This window comes from Mytilus edulis, chromosome 4 (genome assembly GCF_963676685.1).
Source record: "Mytilus edulis chromosome 4, xbMytEdul2.2, whole genome shotgun sequence".
Taxonomy (NCBI): Eukaryota; Metazoa; Mollusca; class Bivalvia; order Mytilida; family Mytilidae; genus Mytilus; species Mytilus edulis.
The window spans coordinates 23,332,341-23,354,712 of record NC_092347.1 but is presented as its reverse complement, the minus strand read 5'-3'; the positions used below and the strand labels follow the sequence as shown (position 1 = coordinate 23,354,712).

General features: G+C 31.0%; 1 protein-coding gene across 1 annotated transcript; it reads right to left on the bottom strand.

Moving 5' to 3' along the window:
• Positions 1-1,972: 1,972 nt before the first annotated feature.
• On the bottom strand, positions 1,973-22,074 carry LOC139519248 (uncharacterized). The gene is made up of 8 exons (XM_071311197.1): positions 21,967-22,074; positions 16,725-16,849; positions 13,537-13,750; positions 10,087-10,107; positions 6,945-7,238; positions 5,428-5,454; positions 3,888-4,282; positions 1,973-2,544 (listed from the first exon to the last, which is right to left on the bottom strand). The coding sequence occupies exons 1-7, from the start codon at positions 22,070-22,072 to the stop codon at positions 4,164-4,166; spliced, it is 906 nt and encodes a 301-aa protein (XP_071167298.1). The 5' UTR covers positions 22,073-22,074; the 3' UTR covers positions 1,973-2,544; positions 3,888-4,163.
• Between the last annotated feature and the right edge of the window lie 298 nt (positions 22,075-22,372).

Sequence of the window (22,372 nt, the reverse complement as noted above, 5' to 3'; positions counted from 1 at the left end):
TGTTGATCGTACATTTGTTTTCAACAGACTTAATAAACTGATAGATCTGCATTGTAGCACTCGCGAGATGTTATAAACCAGCGTACGTGTTGTCCATCGAGCGACCTCCCGATTGAAATTGTTCGCCAAATACATGCCAGGTCATTTTGTATGTCTCAGACAATGTTGAGAATATTCCTTGGTTATATGTCCTACAACACGAGGAAGCAGATACGACAGAAAGAAGCTATTTTCTGATAATACCAGACACCCTCTACTCTCCAATTCCATTATCATATGGTCTACGTGTGTGAACGCAAAATATAATGAGACTTTCCAATGCTCTTTTGGCGTGTTTTCATGGTGATTGGCTCTAATAGTCTTTCGAATACATCGCCTCGGCATATTTTCAATAATATCAAAGGGTTTCGATAAATCTCGATTGGTACATCGCATCGCAAACAGATAAGCCGTACTCTGTAAAATGTGCTCCGAAACTACACGTCTTAGACTGAGTATAATAAATTCAAATCTGGTACTGTCCGATTTTTACATGATCTCCAATAAAACGTTTAATTTGAAATGCCGTTATTTAATGAAAGTTCATCAATTAAAAAAGTGACAACATATGTGTTTCCTTTAACCATAATTAATTTATAAATTTTTATTTTGGCATTTTTTTTTTTGCTTGCCGAATCGATGTGCACGCAACTGCGTGTTAGCGTATATGGAGCTACGCGCCTGTCTTATATCAATGCGATACTTTTAAAATATCATAGCGGTGTTTTTGTTATACCAATATTAGTACTTATTAGTATTTAAAATATTAGACTGCTGTACCAATAGTTTGAAAATTTCACCTATTATGTCTGTTTTGATCACACATCGTTGTAAATATGACAGAATTTGATGAGACTGTCATACACGTGAGAGGTTAAGCGGGTTCAATCCACCATTTTCAAAATTTGAAAATGCCAGTACCGAGTCAGAAATATGACAGTTGTTATCCATTCGTTTAGTTTGTTTTATCATATGATTTTGCCATTTGATAAGGGACTTTCTGTTTTGAATTTTCCTCGGAGTTCAGTATTTTGTGATTTTACTTCTGACCTTGACCTCATTTTCATGATTCATTCTAATGTTTTGTTTTCTTGGTTAATGTTGAGTTTATGTGACAGTTATAATAAAGCTTTATATTTAGGACTATCAACATAATACCAATGATTAGTAAAGAAGGCGAGACTTTTCAGCGTGTGCACTCTTGTTATGAAATGGTTTAAACGAGTTATTCCATGGTAAGTGATCAAAAATAGTTTATTCGAAACACAAAGCCATCTTCATTATACGTTAATATTGGAAAACAGTTCAAAACTACCAAGATTTTGGGATGACGGAAAGACGGAGGGGATTTGCAATAAAAACGTTCATCTCTTTTCTAAACATATATTTTCAAAATATATATTTTTTTATCAATGAATATTAAAAATATTGTCTACAGCTGAGCATATTGTATCAATCTAATTAAAAACCGATCTCTCATCGCTCCCGTTTTCTGATATGTCGCGTGGGAGATCTAACGAAACCCGCTTTGAGGTCACATGTGAGTGACGTCGTAGGTGTGTCTTTTTCGACCAATGAAATTGAGTCTTCCACGATCTTGAAAGTTTATCGTAAGGTAAAGGGATGTAACTCGTTTTATATACGACGAAATCGTCAGTCAAAATAATTCATACACCTTTTTGATTGGCTTATTAATAGGTCGTCAACTCATTTGCATATCATTATAAATTCGTAACTTCTAGTTCACTCACATGTGACCTCAAAGCGGGTTTCGTTAGATCTCCCACGCGACATATCAGAAAACGGGAGCGATGAGAGATCGGTTTTTAATTAGATTGATATTGTATAGACATGTGTTTAATGTTGAAAACATGTGTTGATATATGAAGGTATCTTTGTCATAGGGTTACTGTTTCATCGACGTTTACATCTCTTTTTATTCAATGTCAAAATAAATCACGAATCGAAATGAAATAAGATTGAAAAAACGTAAACCAGATTTAAACTTGTAAAACAAAAACAAATGCTTTGGTTATATTGCTAAAGGAACAATTTGTAAGAAATCTACAAAAATACTACCAAACAGTACGGTATTTATTGCGTCTGACTGTTTATTACTGCATTCATTATTCATGCTTATCGCCATCTTTATTAAAGCTGATTTTATTTTTATTGAAGTAATCGTTCCACAGTTATACTCCAATATTTGTTTTTATTTCTCTCACCATTGATGTTTACTACATATCTTAATAGATAATCAACATTCCAACACGTAATCGAATCTACAGATGATACATCGTGTCACCCACAAGTAGTGTGATATACGATCTTCACTTTTCAAGTTAAATCGATTGACTTTAGCCTAATACAGTTGTCGCTATAGTTTTAAACATCTGAATACACATCTTAATATGGTAAAGCGAAGCAATTCCACCTGAGATCTATCAATTATATGGTTTAATTCTGGTTAAGTATCCCAGCTTTGACAACTCATTTGATTCCTCTCTGTAAAGCAATTGATAAAACGTTAGTTTAAATATATAGCGCCTAATAAAACAAAAACGAAAATTAAACACACAGAAAAATAGTACGGAAAAGAATCTTCTTATAAGATTTACGTTAACCCTTTTTTTTTATGAAGAATACTGAAATTGAAGAATGTGCAGAGAATTGCAAAGCATACAAAAATTATAGATTTTGATTATGATAGTTCATTTTTTTGTCGCATTGCTTTGTTTGGAAAGCATGAAATATGGATCCAAATGCACGAACATTTTTTTTTCTAATTGTACACAATGTCATTACAAGTACAAGTTAGCTTAGTTCAGTGCAATACATACTGCTTTAAACAGTCATCTATATACCCCACCCAGCTAAAAATGGGAATATAGAAATTTTCTGGTTCAGTCCTAAGACAAACATTAAATAGACACAATGTCATCAAGTCATTTTGACTGACAACCATTTAGATTTGATTATATTAGAATCTAGTATATAATGAAGTGATTAAGTAATACTGCAGAAAGATTGATTTTTTGTGATATTATTGCAGGTTTGTTTGGATGTTATGGTATTGACGCTTTATAAAGTAGAAGGTATGCTACTTGAGCCATTCATTGGCTACTGAAATTGCAAAAAAACTGTAAACGTATACCTCTCAAAATTATGTTATTGATAAATAAACAGAATCTGGACACTTAGGTGCACAAAGTCACTTTGACGTAATGACCATTAAGCAATTTATGTATTTGACCTAAAGTTGGCAATTTAGCGCATACTTTTTGTCAACAATATTAATGTCATATACATAAAAATAGTTAAAAAAAATTCAAACATTTTATCATTGCGGCGTCTTTATTCGCAATTGCAGTCATAGTTGGCGCAATCTTTAATTGTTTTTACAGTGTCATATTTTGTTTCAAAATTCAAGCATACTGCATCTTAAAATAAAATTAGGATAAATGTACAAAATGACGATAAGAAATCCAGTACTGCATACAAAAAGGAAAACTGTATTTATAAAATACTGAAAATATTATTTTAAGGTCGGGTCGGGAATATGGCAGTTGTTATCAAATAGTTTGTTTATATGTATTTTAGGCGTTTGTTTTTTGTTGCACTGCAGTGTCCCTGTTGTTCCTTTGTTTTCGGAATTCCTGTTATAGTTGATGTGTGCTCCGTCGGTTTTAGTTTGTAAAACGGATTTGTCTTCTCAATTATTAACAATTAAAAGTATACTACTGTTGCTCTTAATTTTGAACAATTTGGAAGAATGAATAGTGATATACCGGTGAAATGTTTAACTGTCCGCATGTTTTTGTGGCGATGCAATTATGAAATTGTCTTACCTTCCACGATATCTGTTCTCATAATTTCCCGCAAAATGAATGCGTTATGTAAAGACACTTTTTGTTGATTAAGGCAGAGTTTAGAAAAACGACTGGATGACTTTATAACTTCTATTTTACCGCAACATTCGTGATCAATATTTTCAGATTTTAGTTTTCTTTTTTAAATAAACATACAAATAACGATCCTCCTCTTATTGATATACTGAAAATGAGGTCGACTTCCTGAGGTAATATTTTTGTTAAGGTCTTTCAAGATTCAATAACAATCTGTACTCATCTTATAGTTAACCAAATGTGTGATGTTAAGGTTGCAGATAAACTGAATAAAAATACACAACAATGATGCTTCCATTGAAATGAATATCTGGAAATTGCTGAATCATTCGCAAAATCTGAAGAAAAAAAATTAGTATAGGTTAAGATTCGTTGTATACACAAAGGCCATACAACAAAGTTTCCATAATAACATAATAATATCAAAACAAGTCATATGGTATCTATCAATTATTGAAATGGCACAGGGTTTTTAGGAAACTGAAATGTGTGTCATGTTGCTCGATGGTATTGGTTATTTTATGACGCTGGTAGTACGAAATAGAAAACAAAATAATATTGAAATAATTGTACTCACGATCCACAAAAAAGTAATACGATACCGGTGTATTTTCGTGTCTAATTTATACTTAAGATAGAATTTGGACATGTTATATTATTTATCTTGATCAAACGAAGATGGCTGGTAATTGCTTTAATATCAGGATTTTGCTACGCAGTTTTAAAATGGACGGTTACATCAGAGATAATTATTATATATTATCTTTTTGATCAACCAGAAATTGAACATTTCGCCAACTAACCATGTCCATGCAAACAATTTTATTTATAAATTGTCTTGGAGCACAAATTATGATGATTCAAATTTTCAAATGTTATAACTTAATATCACTGTACTTAGTTCCTGTAGTTAACAATACACCTTCTTGACACATTTGTAGGTAATCATCAGACAGTTTTACACACTGTTATAAAGTCGTATGATTTAGAAGTTGAATACACTAATGTATAATTCTAGTTATTCTATATGTGTGAATTCATTCATTTTTCATATCAGGATTGCTAATGGATCTATGTACATTGTAACGTAGTCAGTAATTGTGTTAATCTTTATTTATCAAAGTGTTTACTATACGATATCAGCCTTTGTATGTGGTCGATACGTGGATATATCGACCTAAAAAGTGTATTGACTGAGGACAAAGTCAGAGGTCGACCTACTTCTTCATGTCGATACATCCCCGTATCGACTTCATACAAAGGCCGCAATTGTTAGATCATTTATAAGCTAGAGGAAGAGCAGCAATTAATTTAATTGGTTCTTACAAAGATGTCTGAAATTCTAAATTAACTGTGCAATACTACTTTTCTAACTGCTGTGGTGAGTCTTCCTTTAAAAATATAGATGAACAAGTGACTCTTTCTAAACGATTCAGATAAGTTAGAATATACACACTTATAGTATATCAACATAAACACTTACCCCGTTTATCAACGCTAGACTTTTGTTCTGAAATAAACAACATATAATTAATCTCGATTAAGTAAGAGTTATAGAAATTCGATCGGTTTTCATTGAAGTTAAAGGGGCACAAGCTACGGGACTTAAATAAAAAAATAATATGATTTTTTTGTTAATCATCAATGATAGAGAAATAGCGAAATACCAATTCGCTTTTAGCGGCCATTATGGTTCAATTTTGTTTAAAAAAGCTAAGGAACATCGATGATGAATTATCCACTTGCAATCGAATAATTCAACTTCATTGAATCCGTATTCATGTGACTATTTTTTTTAACACATAAGCTAGAGATTGAAAACGCATGAATTATTAAAGAATGTCAACATTGAGAGTGAATCAATGGTAAATCATTTGGTTGACTGATGCAATTCACAAAAACTCAAGTCTGATACACGTTAAAACGATGGATGATTGACATGTGATTTTAAACTTTAATATGAAATTAAACAGACCAAAAAAAAAATCTAATCGGAGGAGTGCTATTTATATCTATGTTTATGTTTATATCGCTTATATGACCGTTGGCAGTCTTCGGAGGTCAGATCGATAATCAACTAGATGGCGTCTGAAGTAAAATTCACAATTAACCATGATACATACCATCGAGCCCATGCCTTGTAAATTGTTTATTCTAGACTTTTTATAATTTGGATATAGGTTTTATTATGTTTTAAATCAAATGTGAAAATTTGCGTTAAATCGGTGAATATGAATTTGGCAGCCAAAGCCCCTTTAAGATATTCTAACAATTAACCAAAGTTAGTCTGATAATTGTATTTCAGTGAATAAAATCCCCCTTTATTATTTAGAAAACACTTTTAGTGCATGCATATTACAGAAAGTTAACACTTTTTTTTTTATATTATGCATCTGAAGCGTATATCTGGAATTACCAGGAATTCTCACACCCAAACATTTGAGAGCAAAGGACGTATCAATTCTTAGATTTGTCAGGAGTTTTTTTTACCAAAATAAGTAAAATAAGAATAACCAAAATCAACTAAGTCAACTAAGTCAACTTTGCCGCCGGGAGTTGGAACATGTCAATAGCAAAACTATGTTTCTGACCTGATGATACATTCGTGGACTTTTTTATTCTGTCAGTTTCTCATGATGTTAGCATGTATTATATTTATGAAATACAATTGTTAATATATGACGGAAATTTTCAGACAAAAAAACCCTCTTGTGTTCATATCATCATAAGAATTAAACGCTTAACAAACAAATGTTGACAAAAAATCCCCACAAATAAACCGATTATGCTTCTATGGGTACATGTACAAAGTTCATTAAAATCTAGCTACAAATAATTCCAAGTAATAAGAAATGTTAGCCGGCAAAACATTGATTATATGAAATATGAAGTGATAAGTGACGAATACTTCTGTCCATTGAGGTAACGATAATTATTTTTTTTCATTTGAAAAACAAAGATGAAGTGAAAAATACATTACAAATGAATTAAAATATTTACCATCGAGAACGTGTAACGAGATACTAGATGTTTTAGAATATGGACCTCTACAGACATACATTCCTTTATCATCCATTAATGAACGTCTTATTTCTAAAGTACTATAAAATGTTTTAAGCTGATTGTCAACCTTGTTGTATATTCTCATGCGGGGCATGGTTCGATGATCAACTTTATGTCCATTAATAAACCAGTCGACTCCATCCGGAGTATAATGATCTCCACCAGTTATATTACAAGTCAGTACAATTTTCTGGCCTTTACTAACAAAGCCTTTTCCAGACATAATAATTTCTGCGAAATGAAATGAAGAAGAAGATATCATTTTTAATAGTTGAATACATCGTAAACAAGAATTATTTTTAAATTTGCTCACTTTATCAACAAGATGCTTTATAATGTATAACACACAAAGGCTAAACAGTGATACATGAAACAATAAAGGTTTTGTCGATTGACAGTAAATTGGATTCCCTCTACAAAAATGACACATTATCAAAACTGTCGAGCATCACACAAAAAAAAAAATCAGAAGATATAAAGGGTGAAATATACCGCAGGTAAAAAAAAATGAAGACTACATAATTGTCAAAAGAAAATTAAACGACGAGACACAGAACTGTCCATAATACGAAAAAAAATCGAGAGCTACAGAAGTTGAACAAAATGCACCAAACATTTCTAAAAATCTTTACATATGAAATCGAAATTGAAAAGTACATACAGTTTTGTAACTATACTTACAAAAGTGATTTTAGGTAACAAAACATTTTCAGTCAACAGTAGCCTAAACTTAATACAATCATTTATAAGCATTTTAAAGCAAAATAAGTGATCCCGGGAAACTAGAAATACTTTGCTTAAAGCATATAAAACATTTCACTGTTTTTTCTAACAAGAAATGTTAACCTACCCAGATAAAGACAAACTATAGACATTTGTTTTTTAAAAGTTAGTTGATAACTCTGTGGTTGTCTAGAAAGGTTAATCGCAGAAGTGTTCAACTTTATTACTGCTCATACTTTCCTCTATATTTTCTGTGTTACGCCTTGCGTGATAACTTGAAACTAATCTTGAAAATTCAAATTAGTTTTATTGACTATGGAGTAACGTTCAAATATTGATGAACAATGCGTTTTATGACTACAAGTAAACTGTGTCTAATAAAACGGGAGACAAATAATTGATGCAAGCAAAAACTGAACAGTCTTCAATATCCGGAGCGTGGTCCTATCCCTTCATCATTTGTTTTTGCTTTATCTAATTTATATTATATCGTGACGTAAACAAAACACTTAGCCACGTAAGTTATATGTATACAAATCAAATCATTTATATATTGCCTTTTGTAGTAATCAATTCTCTAGAGTCGGAACTGAAATCTATAATCAGAGCGAATGTGTCTGATTCGAAGATCTTCGAACCAAACTCTGATAATTCATCCCCACACCATCCCCGATTATCTCCGCTTTTCGTGAAGCAATCGAAGAAAAGCCCAATATAATGAGACTTGCGTATTAGGATTCACGTGGGTTAATTTGATGAAAGGAAGAGAACGGTGATACTTACTCCAATTTATTAATATCTTCGGCTACATTAAGTTTGTGACCCGGATTTTTTTCTCGCAATGGATTTATGACTTTCGAACAATGGTTTACTACTTACTGTTGCCTTTATTTATGTTCCTTAAAAGAACTCCATTAAATTTACAAATTTAAAGAAACCCGAAAAAAGCCCAAAACAGATCAACCGCCCATGGATGCCATTCATTGTTGCAACAACAAGAACCCAGAAGTTGATTGCTACTGTACGGTTGAATTGAAGGAAATGTTATTCGGGATAAAGAGATTAACCTTACGACTTTACTATATCCTGTTTGTGACATTATATATAATATTAATAAGTGGTCATTACATTGAAATGTCGACTATGTATTCCACTATATGGTACGGGTTATACTCATTAATGAAGGTCGTAACGTGACGAGTTCTCGTTCACATCTTTAACTTTTGGTGTTTGGTTGACATAAAACGTAGAATTGAAATGAGGATTGAATCAAATAGACAACAACTCGACCAAAGAGCAGAAAAAAGCCCAAGGCTTCCAATGGGTCTTCAATACAGCGAGAAAATCCCGAACACGGAGGTGGTCTTCAATTTAACACTTCAACACAAATGTGTACTAGTTCAGTGAAAATGGACGTCACACTAAACTCTGAAACATATTAATGGACTAAAATATTTAGAAAACACATACAAGACTATCAGAGGCAAGAGTCTCCTGACTTTGGACAGACGCAAAAAACGCAGCGGTGTTAAATAAAGGCTTCAATAGTATACCTCTGTTTAAAATTCATAAATCGATTGAGAGAAAACACACCTGGGTTACAAACCAAACCGAGGGAAGCACATCAACTATAATGAAAAAAAGAAGGAAAAAAAAAGAATAGAACACTGAAGTGCAACAAAAAAAAGGCAATGCAACACACATAGAAACGAACTATTAGATAACAAATGTCATATTCCTGGCTTGGTACAGGACATTTTTTAAATCATGTGTAAGATCTGAACCCCCTAATACCTCTTGTCAACGTAAAATAAACACACAAGCAAAAATACGCACAGAAAAACTCAGCTAAAAAGACGTCCGGGTCAGTTGCCGGAAAAGTAACAGAAGAAACTAAGGAAAATGACAATTGCACATTAATTAACAAAGGACTTCTAGCAGTTTTCTGTCCCGTGAGGTGTTAAAAATAATACACCCTAAATACACAAAATATATGAAAAGAACATAACCCGTATCATGCCAACAACTGGTTTTAGAATAAATGTGTTAATTCATGACTTTGTGGTTCTAATATAACGACGCTGTTTGACAAGAAGTAAGACCGGACAATCACAGCATCTTGAATCATCATGTATTTTTGCAACCCACTATTTCAATGTAAAGTCGATATCATTACCATAATTATGAACTTATAAATGCAACTGTAAATCTGTTTTTTGTACCAAGTTTTTGTTGAAAAATAAATCAGGAAAATGTGTGTCAATGTAGTTAGCAATGGTTAGCAACTAATGCATTTAAAAGAAGAGGCAAATACGACTGATTTAGCTATATATTGTGATTATGATGTAATACTTACGAGGTTTAATGCTAATCTTATCTGTAAAGTAAATATAATCATAAGAATTTTTCCTAAATTTAATCTATAACACAGGAAAGTTAAGAATTATTACAAGTTAATAGGTTTAAAAACTATTATTTCTTATCAACTAAATCATTACATACATATTTCAACAATAAACTTGGCGCAGGTTCTTTTGTGTTTCAGGTGTACGTTCATGAATGTACTAAGTATAAAAAAAATAAAAGATTCGAGTCAACTAATATTCTCATTGTGCCTCCAAATTTTGTTAAATCTAAACTTGGCAATCATACTACATCACCTTATTTTTTTTATAAGGGTACAGCATATAAACAATTAACCATGTACATATTTTAATTTAGTAAGTCGTTTTGACTTTTTGTTGCAATTATAATAGATATTTGCAATCTTTAGAATGATCATATCTCTATAATTATGGTTGATTCTAAATTGAAAATGATTGACTTGCACCAGTATTTAGAATTTTAAGATGAATTAAAATAAAATAAAATTAGCAATAATTTCAAACAGAAATTGCTATTGTTTCTTTATATGGAGTTTGATGTATAGTTGGATTGTTGATATTTCACTGAAAGGAAGAACCCAAGTACTTGCAAGTGTTAAATTAATATTTTGAAATATATAAAAAAAAGTCTCTTGTTAAAATATGAACATTGGGATTATACTGCCTCTGGCGTACTTTCAGTCCCCAACGGTATCATCAGCTCAGTAGTCAGTATTTAGGTACTGACATCATTTATTACAAACATTTCTATAATTGTCCATTTTTAAATTCTATAATAAGAAACTTATCAAATTCCTTAGGCAAAGTTGATCATAGGGAATGTTGCTTTTATTTTTTTTTTTATCCTTTTTGATCATATAGCTCTTCAAATGCGACGGTTGTTCAACATCATTGTCTATCAAATATTCGACTTTGAGGGTTCCCGAGGAACTAAAAAATCATTTAGGACGCATAACAGTTATATAGTGTTGGTTTCATTTTTTACACCAATGTCACGAAGACAAAAAGAAGCATAAAACCGATCATTTTGGTCACGAAGACAAAAAGAAGCATAAAACCGATCATTTTGTTTTTAAGGACACTGTCACCTCTAGAATGGCTGTTTTAAGGCGCGTCTGGCGTACTAAATTATAATCCTGGTACCTTTGATAACTATTATGTCTTATTTTTGTACTTATTACTGATTTCTGACTAAAATCTTTTACAAAGGAGGGGCACAAGATACCAAAGAAACAGTCAAACTCCTAGGTCGAAAATAAACTGACCAACACCATGGCTAATAAAGAAAAAGGACAAAAAGACAAATAATAGTACTAGGAACCCCAACAAAAACTGGGGGTGGTCTCAAGTGCTCCGGAAGGGTAAGCAGATCCTTCTCCACATATGGCAATCATTATTTATTGGTTACGAGTTTAATCAGCGGTAAATTAATGTTGCTGTTTTGTAGCAGCTTTTTGGAATAACCATTTTTCTAATATTAAATCATTTACCCATTTTTATATTCAAATTTCAATATAAATTCCTATATGATTATATGGATTTATCTGATTTGAAGTTCTATAAGATTCTGCATTTACAAATGTTTATACTCCAACCAATAATACAAATTGAATACTTGTGCATTTTTGTTAAAGCTTTTTTTACAAATATTTGTTCTGAAATCAATGTTCTCATGTGTTTTAAAGAATATCCTTTTACAAAGTTCTTTGATACTGCTAAGATATAGATATCGGAAGATGTGGTATGAGTGCCAATGAGACAACTCTCCATCTAATTCACAATTTATAAAAGTAAACCATTATAGGTCAAAATATGGTCTGCAAGAGCACATTTAAAAAAAATCAAAAGTCAATAACTTTAGATTAATCTGTACTTAATTACTATTGAAATGGACAGAGATTTTAGCTAAGCTTATCTTTCATAAATACTTATAAAAAAGAAGGTGTGGTATGATTGCTAATCATTTGTTGAGAGTAAATATCATTCCTAGACCATCTTAAATATGTGGATGTAAAATTGATTGTGTTCATCACTTGTTCTTCGAACGCTATTTAAAAAAACAAAAAAGAAATTAAAATAAAACTCCTAGATGGCTTTCACCAATGAATTGTAAATGACTGCTTACTTACAATTCGAGCCTCTTATATGAACAAAGGTCCGCATATTTAATCTTGCATTTCTTTTTCTTTTACTTTTTTATAAACTCTTGATTCACGATTTATTGAAGTTTGGTGGAAAGTAAAACTTGATCATATATGTATGTTATCCAGATATTTACTATCTATTAAGGACATATTTCAATCTAATTCATACTGTGAAAATCGAAAAGTCGAAATAGACTGCTGTGAATTAACTGTAAAATTTGAAAGCTTTACCACTATTTTCTTTAATTCACTGTTTATCAATATTTATCAATTAAAAACTAGTATAAAATCAAGGACTTCATCAAAGTTCTCGGTATGTGTCAAACATACCTTACAGACCGTTTTAATGTGTGAGTTAGCTGTCTAAGCTGACAAAAATAAATCTACACCTATCCACAACCGTGCTGTTAAATGATGCACTTCTCAAATACAATTTAGATAGAATACATTTGTAACAGATTTCTGAAACATATTACCGTTTTCCTTCTTTAGATGCAACTTGTTTAACATCTGTGTTGCAACTGTAAAATAAAATCACTATACGAATTAAGATGAGGAAATTTGATATGAAAAAAAGTATAAAAGTCAGTGCAGATTTATTAGTGTCTCACGAGAATTTAACGATTTCTTAGCAGATCAGGCGATAGTTAAATAAACGGTCATAGCAGGACTTGCACAGTAGTAAAGAATTGTGGGATGAGAGCCAGCTATATTGACAAATTATACATTGGAGACTTTGTTACAATTACTTTCAATATCATGTTACAGTTGTTACAGTTGACCTTTACAAATAGAATTTCAAATTTGTTTTGGAAAAATCTCTGATTCTTGTTATAATAGATATGAATGTATTTGGTGTATTATTAACGTGGCCTAAATTATAGGGTGTATCGATGCATCATTTATATGACCTAAAAGGATATCAGAAGAATGAGAAAAAACGTAACATAAACAAATCAGAATATATAACACAAGATGAACCATCCAATTAAAAAAATGCCTTAGTCAAATACGAACACAAAGTAAGATAGGAAACTCAAAAGAAATTCAACTTAAAAACTAAATACTGACTGATATAAATGTTACGATCTTTAGCAAAGGAAATATATATTCACAACAACAGCGTTCTTTAATCGACCGAATTAGTATTGTATTAAGGCTTTGAATAAGTGTTTATGTCTACCATATTTTATTTCCATGAAAAAAACTATAGCAGAAATACTAACGAGGTTATCAAATTATGTAAATATTCAAAGAAAAAAAACCCCAACTACAAACCATTTACTCGCAGGATTACCAGTCTTCTGATATCTTTTTCTTTTGTACTAATTGCACATTCATATACTCCCGCATCATCAGCTTGTAGATCTCTGATAACTAGATTCCATTCATTTTTTCTTGCTACACGTTTTATGGAATGTCGCTGGTCAGGACTATATACAAAATCTCCTATTATCAAAGGATGAGACTCAGATGTACGTCTCCAATAAACCTAAATTTGAAGAAATAAGTATCATCGTTAAAAATGAAATTACAAAAAGGGAAGCCCCTAATCAAATGCCCAAATCACAAAATCATACACATCAAACGAATGGATACTAACTGTCATATTCCTGACTTGCAATGGTGGAGGCATTTTCATATGTAGAAACTGGTGGATTAAACCTAGTTTTAAAGCTATTTCAACCCCTCACTTGTATGACAATTACGTTACTTTAATGTGGTTTCATTGAAATGAAATACAAAATGAAAATACAGACAGAACTATGTACTAATAGAAAAAAAAAACAATGGCTAGACAAGAAACAATATCATAAAAAAACAACTTCAATACATTAGATTTGATAAAGTATCAATATCATCAAATAGAACAGTTACTTCATTAAAAGATTGTTCAATTAATCTTCACTTTAAATGAGAAAGAATTCCACCATGTGTCTAATCTAGTAACTTAGTTATAGGCTTTTTATAGAATAATTGAAATTTGATTTCAGAAAAAAATTGTCTGTTGTCGCATTGATTTACAAATTGTCTCGTTCAGTTTGACAGGAAAATAGAAAATTATAAAATGGAAATAATATGTTTTGATTTGATAACATAAATATGTTTCTGTCGCGTATAGTTATGTCACATTTTCATGAAATGTAGCGTCTGAAACAATTTGGATTGGACAAGAACAATACATTAAGAATGCGTTCGAACTATTCGTTACAATATAGTATGCATTTTTATGTCGAGTGACATTAACGATTACATTTCAATTTACATCTTAAGTATTTACTATTCCAAAGCATACCATCTGTAATTATATACATTGTTTGCTTTGTCGTCGAATATTCGTACTGTGCAATTCCTGTCAAATAATGATGAAAAGTACAGGACGGACATTTTCATATTTTACAAGACATCTGCAATTTTGCATATTCTTTCTTCAACATAACAAAATTCAGTTTAGAACTATGAAATTGGTTTTAGAAAAAAAAATAAAATATTTAATAGATAGCGCACTTTTGCAGAAAAACAAGTAAAAACCAACAATTGTCTGTGATTTAATGTTTACTCACCATAAAACAATATAAAAAACTGAGGTAACAGTTGTAATCATCAAAATACTGCAACCCCGCGCATTGCTATTTACACAAACAAATATAAAAACCAATACAGTTGCCCATAATAATACCATCTTCAAAAAGATAGTGTCAATATTAGATTAAAAAAACACAATTGACATTTACAAAAATGTTTGACGGAAATAATTTACGCGTGATGCATGCTTTTAATGTAAATATAGGGAACAAAACTTTGGTATTCCAATGACGTTTTATAAATTTAAATAGCCAGCCAATTGAAAAATCTTTTGTCTTTTTTGTTTGTAATTTCTTAATTATCATTAAAAAAAATAAAGAACCTTTTAAAACAATATTTTCATTTCCCTCTTAAACTATTAATGCATCAATATATAGTCTTGCATTGACCAACAAAAAGTAAAAAACTATTATAGTGTAGACACTAGGTTTGAGCGCGTGTCAGAAGAAGAGAAGCCTATCAAAATACTTAATTGCCTTGTTAAAATGTAACATTTTGCATTTACATTTCATTTCAATCTAGGTATCTTTGATGAGTTTATTTACATGATGAGTGTTTAATTTATGATGAGTTTATTTAAAACCAGTCGTTCAATTCCACTGCTAATTTGTTTCTGTTCTGGAGGTGTCCTTTCCAAGGGTAATACCAAACTTAGTAGTCAGCACTTCCGCGTAGACATGGAATATCACTGATATTTTCATAATAATATATTGACTGCTAATATCAAAGCAATGCATTTTTTTAAAAGTAGTATGGATTTTCTACCCCAGGTATAGATAACTTAAACTGTAAACCTTTAGTAATATCAGGTCTTGAATGCTCTATATAAGACCTTTTATTAACTTTGTTTTTATTCGAGCGCAACTGGTAAGTCGTTGTTAGACAAAATGGGCGTCTTGTGTATACTATTTAAAGCCTGGTATCTGCGAGGATTTTTTTTAAATCAACTAACAGTCTCTGTATGGCTTTTGATTTGAAAATTCAAGCAATTCGCTATCATAATAGTTATAATTATACTTCCTTTACAGATAAATTATTACACGTAGAACAAATAACTGTGACGAAAGAATATTTGTGTAGGTGTTCAACACTTCAACCAATTCATTACCAAAAACGTTTTGTATAAGTAGGCAACCTCTGACAAAAAATAGCGCTTTCCTATTGCTCACTAAAGCCCTCTGTTGTTGACCTGTCAGTAGCTTTTTAAAAAAAAAATTCTTAATACTAGTAGAGAAAACGAGGTCAATTCGATTCATGTGTTAATCTTTTTTTGTATTAGAGAAAAGGAGTCAATTCTATTCGTGTGTTAATTTTTCTTTTTCTTTTTTTTTATTAGAAAGCTGATTTCTGACCATTATCATAATAAATGCAAATAAAAATAACAATAAGAAATATCTTTCACCGTTAACGATTAAGTAATGTGATTTTACATATAGATGTTGATACCTAAATATGTATTTTGCTTTAAGCACACGTTTAAAAGGTTTTGTTAAGAAATGATTTTTTCCCTGTTAATTTTGTGGTTTCAACATTTTGATGTACATTTGATTTGGAAGTATAATATTCTGTTCAATAACGTACGTAAAAAAAGTATTATACAAGTACCAGCAAATGACATTTTGTTACATTCTTGTTAAAATTTAGTTTATTCTTAATCTTTGACCTTAACTAAACATCAGTTGCACAATACGAAGTATGGGCGATCGAACATAGCAGAAGATACAGCTTATACGCTTTCCAATGATCTATAATTTACTGTATGATAAGTGGATGCATTTAAGTTGTTAACGGTTTGAGACAAAACGCTAGTCTTTTAAACACTGATAATTAAAATTGTATTGTACAAAATATAATTAAACTATTCTAATAATTGTACTCACAAATCTAGTATTTAGATTAGCCACTGCACATAATAAAGTTGCTGTTTCACCAATGCGAAATGCTACATTGTCATCCCGTGCTTCAAAATAAGGAGCAGTTGAATTTTCATCATGTATGTGTAAAGCTGAAAAATATACAAGCTATTTCATGACAAACAAAAAGCATTTGGAAGGTTATATGAACTGTTCAAAAGTAAATAAAAAAAGAGAAACTCATAACTTGAATTGGATGATTTAATAAAAAAAGCAAAATATATATTTTACAAGGTAAAATGAAACGCCTTCAGACCTTAGATTAACACCTACTCATATTCACGTATTGCAACAGGATGGCAAGCAATTCCTCGCAACAACATTAGAACATTGAAAGCATACATGCAAAGGAGATGTGAGCGGTCTTAGCAGCGAGCGGTGATCATACACGGTACTTTAAAGTTACCGGAAGTTACTCTAATTATAATAGATTTTTATTCGTCAGTCTCAAGGAATTGACTGTCCTCTTCTAAATCCAATACTTTTTTTAGTAAACCTTAACAGAAAGACTAACAATACCTACAAATGTATTGGCAGGGTCCATGTAGTACAAGAGCCAATGTATAAAACGCTTTCAAAATAACGTACAGAATACATTTACAAATGGTACCTATGAAAAAAACGTTTTTGTTTCTCATGTCTTATTTTGCTAATTCCAATAATGTCACATTAGTAATAGACCCGGATTTGCGGCTCGTCGTTGACATTGGCACAAAATGTATGAAATGTCGGCATTCAAATTCATATTATACGTTTGAAAGATATCTTGAATGACGTAGAAGTGTATTGTTTGAATTTGAATCTCCAAAGTTGATCTTTTTGTTGTTTTATAATATGTCATTCTTGTATTCCATCGTTGCACACTATCGTTCATTTCAGTGGAAAAACCGATTACGCGAAAACAGTAGAAACGTGACTCGTCTTATATAAAGGACGACACAATCAATAGATGGTTTACGCCGGTAATCATATTGAATAAAAGTTATTTCTAAACCATAATCATACATTTTTTAAAGTAATTCTCTTTTAAGTTATATTATTCAAAATATATATGCAACCATTAAATGTCTGATTTTTATTAATTATTGAGACAAGTTTTACGCTTGCTACACTGAAATTTAACAAAATAATCTGTTTTATATTGGTAACAAAGCTTTGTAAAAACTCTTGTATTAAAAAAATCTTGATCTCTTTCCAGTCACTTATTTTTAGAGTGTTAACATACTAAAATATTCATTAGCACAAAACAATCTCACAAACAATACCTAATTTCGATAACTAAATTTTCGAACACACCAGTCTGTCCATTTCACGAGCCAGAACAATAAATTGAAGTTTGTAGTCGACGAAAATATTCGCACATCAACATTTAAACCCAGTGTAATATTATATAATTCTGTAATAGCCTACTTTACTCGTTGTTTTAAATATTAAGAAGGAAATTTAACATCATATTGACATTTAAATCTTCTTTCAACTTTTCAATTTTGTTAACACTCTTTATTAATCTTAATAAGTGTTCCTTAAAACAGAATATACCCTACATAGTTATCCATTTTTTATTTGAGCGATTTCTTTAGGTATATTTTGATAAGACTACTCAGCAATTTCTTTAAGGATATTTCGGTAAGACTATTTCAGCGATTTCGTTAAGGATATTTCGATAAGACTCCGATTCACAAAACAGTTACTCATTCAATCTGAATTGTGCAATTACAGCAGAGAGCTAACTCCTTTAAGTAAAAGACGGGAAGAGGAACATTGTTTTTTCTCATTCAGTCGCTTTCTTCTTGTATTAATATAGTTTAACCATTTTATCGATTTGTGTATTCCCGTCTAAAATGTCCATGTGACAGAAAACGTAAATTACTATATACTGGTAGTATAAAGATAAACGTTCAAGGTCTTATTGAAGCATTTGAAAATAAAGGCGACAGTTGTTTTTGTATAATCAAATCTCGTAAGTAGATTAAAAAGAAACAAATAAATTCAAAACAGAATCTGAGGGAATCTTATATAATCCAAAAGGAAGAATACGGGATGTGTGGACATTGTAAGCGTCTCCTTTAATGTTTGCATCACCTACCATGCGAAATCACAGTAGTCAATATGACACAATCAAGAATAGGACAGTCAGTAAAGTTACAGATCAGAGACTATTGTGGTATCGAAAGATCTTTGACAACGACAGTTGGTTGAGACACCGGTAACACAGTTAGTGATGGTGACCGTAAAAACTAAGTAGTGTTGATTTCACTCGTACTTCATCATAGCTCTGTTGGAGCAGTTTTTTGTAATAAGTACGCCCTGATAATGAAGGTGTTAAAGTTTACAAGGTTGCAAAAAAAGTTGATACAGGTACATATTGGGAGAGAGGGACGAAGGATACCAGAGGGACAGTCAAACTTATAAATAGAAAATAAATTGACAACGCCTGGCTAAAAATGAAAGAAGGCAAACATACAAACCATAGAACACATGACACAACATAGAAAACCAAAGAATAAGCAACACAAACTCCACCAACCACTAGGGGTGATCTCAGGCGGACAATGATCTCCAAAACAAGCTACTAGTACTCGGATTATCATCTGAGTATGTCATCACCTAATAACCATAGGAGTTTGTCAACTAAACCACTCAAAACAAGAGCTTTAAACAAGTTGAAATTAACCAGAAGGGTCCAGAATGTAATAGATCAAAGACCTCAAATGATTTAAAAAAAAAAAGCAAAACAATATAGAGTATTAGTCTAAAAGCAGTAAAGGACTAAATTTGATTTTTATCGTCAAATTAATTTTCAATATGACAAGCAAGCCTTCTTACAAAAGAATAAGTTAAGAATAGAGATGAGATAAATATAACAGTGACGAAAGAGAACATTGTTATAAGCACGTACTTAGGCAAAGTTTATCTCAGATTGAGTCAGTTTTTTTTCATAGGTCGCAGTTGGGCAGCAAATTCTTGTGTATTGAATGTTGAATTTATACATGATTAGAACTCAATTTTTAGTAGGTTTGAGTATTTCTGGATAAGGTAAGGCAAGCAATTCGGATGTAATATATTTTTATAGTCTTATATGTTTATGAAAACTATTGTAATAAGTTTGTTTATTTTATGTATGTAATTGTCCTTATCTTTTAAAAAGAAATAAAAAGGCTTAAGTAAAAATAATAATTGTTGATGTAGACTGCAAAGTGCATTTTGAGATATTATATTATACATCATACGGTGAATCAGGAACTCAAGTTCAATACTCATGATCATAGTTATATTTATCAATAAATAAATACTTTATTATATATTTATATTAATAATTCCTTCTTCTTACAAACTGTTTGAAATGTCAATTTTACTATGAATGATTAATTATAAAAGGTATTTCTAAAAAATTTGTTAGTTTTTCTCTGAATAAGAACTTATCAACCAGATAGTAAATTTGTAAAAGATACCGTAAAAATCAATTAAATAAGTGTCATTTGAGGTAGGTTTAAATGAGTTTCTATTTGTAAACTAAAATATTCCAATTCCATCAATTTCCCTGTGGAAGTTATATACAAAATTCAGATAACTCCAAATATAACCATTTATCTTACCTCCTATACATTTCCAGGAATATGATTGGTTAAAAGTGTCCGCGTACAAACCGTGTATATTTGATATTAGGTTAGTAGGGAGGCGGGCTTATCTCATACACGGTTAGAAGTGGAGTTACGTCCCTTTATATTCCATATTAGGTAAGAATGGGCGGGGCTTATTTCATACACGGTTAGTAATGGTGTTACGTCCCTTTATAAAAACAAAACGGTACTGAGAAAAAATCTTAAAATTTCCAACACACGAAGAAATTGATGATTAAGATTAAACAAATTCATAAAACACATTTAAACCTTACAAGTCGTTATTTTTGGCATCTTTTTTTGTAGGATCAATGGAAGTATTTTCTTAATGCTAACAGTATTGAAGACTTGCTCATTTTGAGAATCACTAGTCCTTATTTCACATGTTCAGATAGTCGGTAAGATAATTTCGTTACATAGTGTGCCTGTGACGTAATACGGTATATATGGGGTCAGTAAATTCCATATGGAGATTCGAGCTTCGCTCTCAACCCATATGGAATTTACTAATCCCATATATACCGTATTAGGTCACTAGCACACTATGTAACTAATATTATTTTAAGCAATACAATGGACCAATCGGAAACCGAGATTTGTGTATGAAATAAACCAAAGAGACAATAACAATCAATTATTCACTGCGGGATTAACATTTGCAATCGGCTCTGAGAAGACGAATCAATTACGGTTAACATACTTCTAAGCCCTGTAACTAATGATTCCGACAATATAAATAGGCGTGTTATACACAATTTTTCTTAGTTAACTTATATAACTTAATTAATGCAGATTTACGACAAAAACGTGTCAGTGAGATACACAACAGCAGAATCGAAACATAAAGGATGTTCGCGACCAGTGACATTTCTTAAATATATCAATAAAATGATTTTTTTTTATTTGACTTAAGCACCTTGTGTTATATAAAGTGATATGTATTTTTAAAAGGACAAATTCCTATGATTATAACATGGAAATTTTGCCTTTCATTTGTTTTAAACCAAAACGGGGAATATCACTGCTGTAAATTGTCGAAAAACGTTTCAAAAATATTTGATATGAAATTTCAGTAATTCATTGTCAGATTCTGTATCTCTAAAACAGTATAGTCTTTATCCTTTTGCAGTTACGCATATCATAAAATCCCTAAACCATAAGTATGGATGAATAGAAACATGGAATATACGCCAACTAAACAGCAACCCAACTTTAAATTTGTTGTTGCTTTTCATTACAAGTAAAATACATTTGTACAAGTACAGTTTGTAGGGATTTTATTTAACTATTTAAAAGTGCAATGAAAACAAATACTAATTGATAATATATAAGATCACATGCGTTCTGAGACGAAACATATAACCAAAACAATTGTTTTAGACTAAACGATATTCATATTTGTTTTCAAAAATAAAACCAAAATTTCTCCGAAGACTTTATCAAGCAATGTATTAAATTTCTTATATGATCACAAGATGATTTTAGAATTTGAAAAAAAATTATGCGTATGAGATATGCATTTTTATAGCAAATATTTCGTTTCCCATTAATATGTTTTAAATGTTAAGAAATAATGGTAAACTACTTACAGCAAAATGATGACGTAAACACAACTGCTGATAAAATATAATATTCCAATGACATCAAATTTATGATCTTACATAACCTTGCATAGGAATCCATCACTTTTCTCATTGCTTAACCTGTAAAATATGATATCTGTCTGAGAAGTCAATAGTATTAATAAAAATGATTATTGATAGACAAATGTCCTAATTACTTTTCTATATTGTATAGGGTTAAAACTTGCGTCAGTCGTTTTTTTAGTAATTACTTTTTCCACAAAGCCACATTGAATTTGCTAAATATCCCGAATCGTTAATAAAATAATGTTGACGATTCCCTAACACAAATGAATTACTGTAATTGCGGCAGTGTATGCTCCAACACGATGTCTTCTATCTCTAGTAATCTACAATATCACAGAAAATGTAA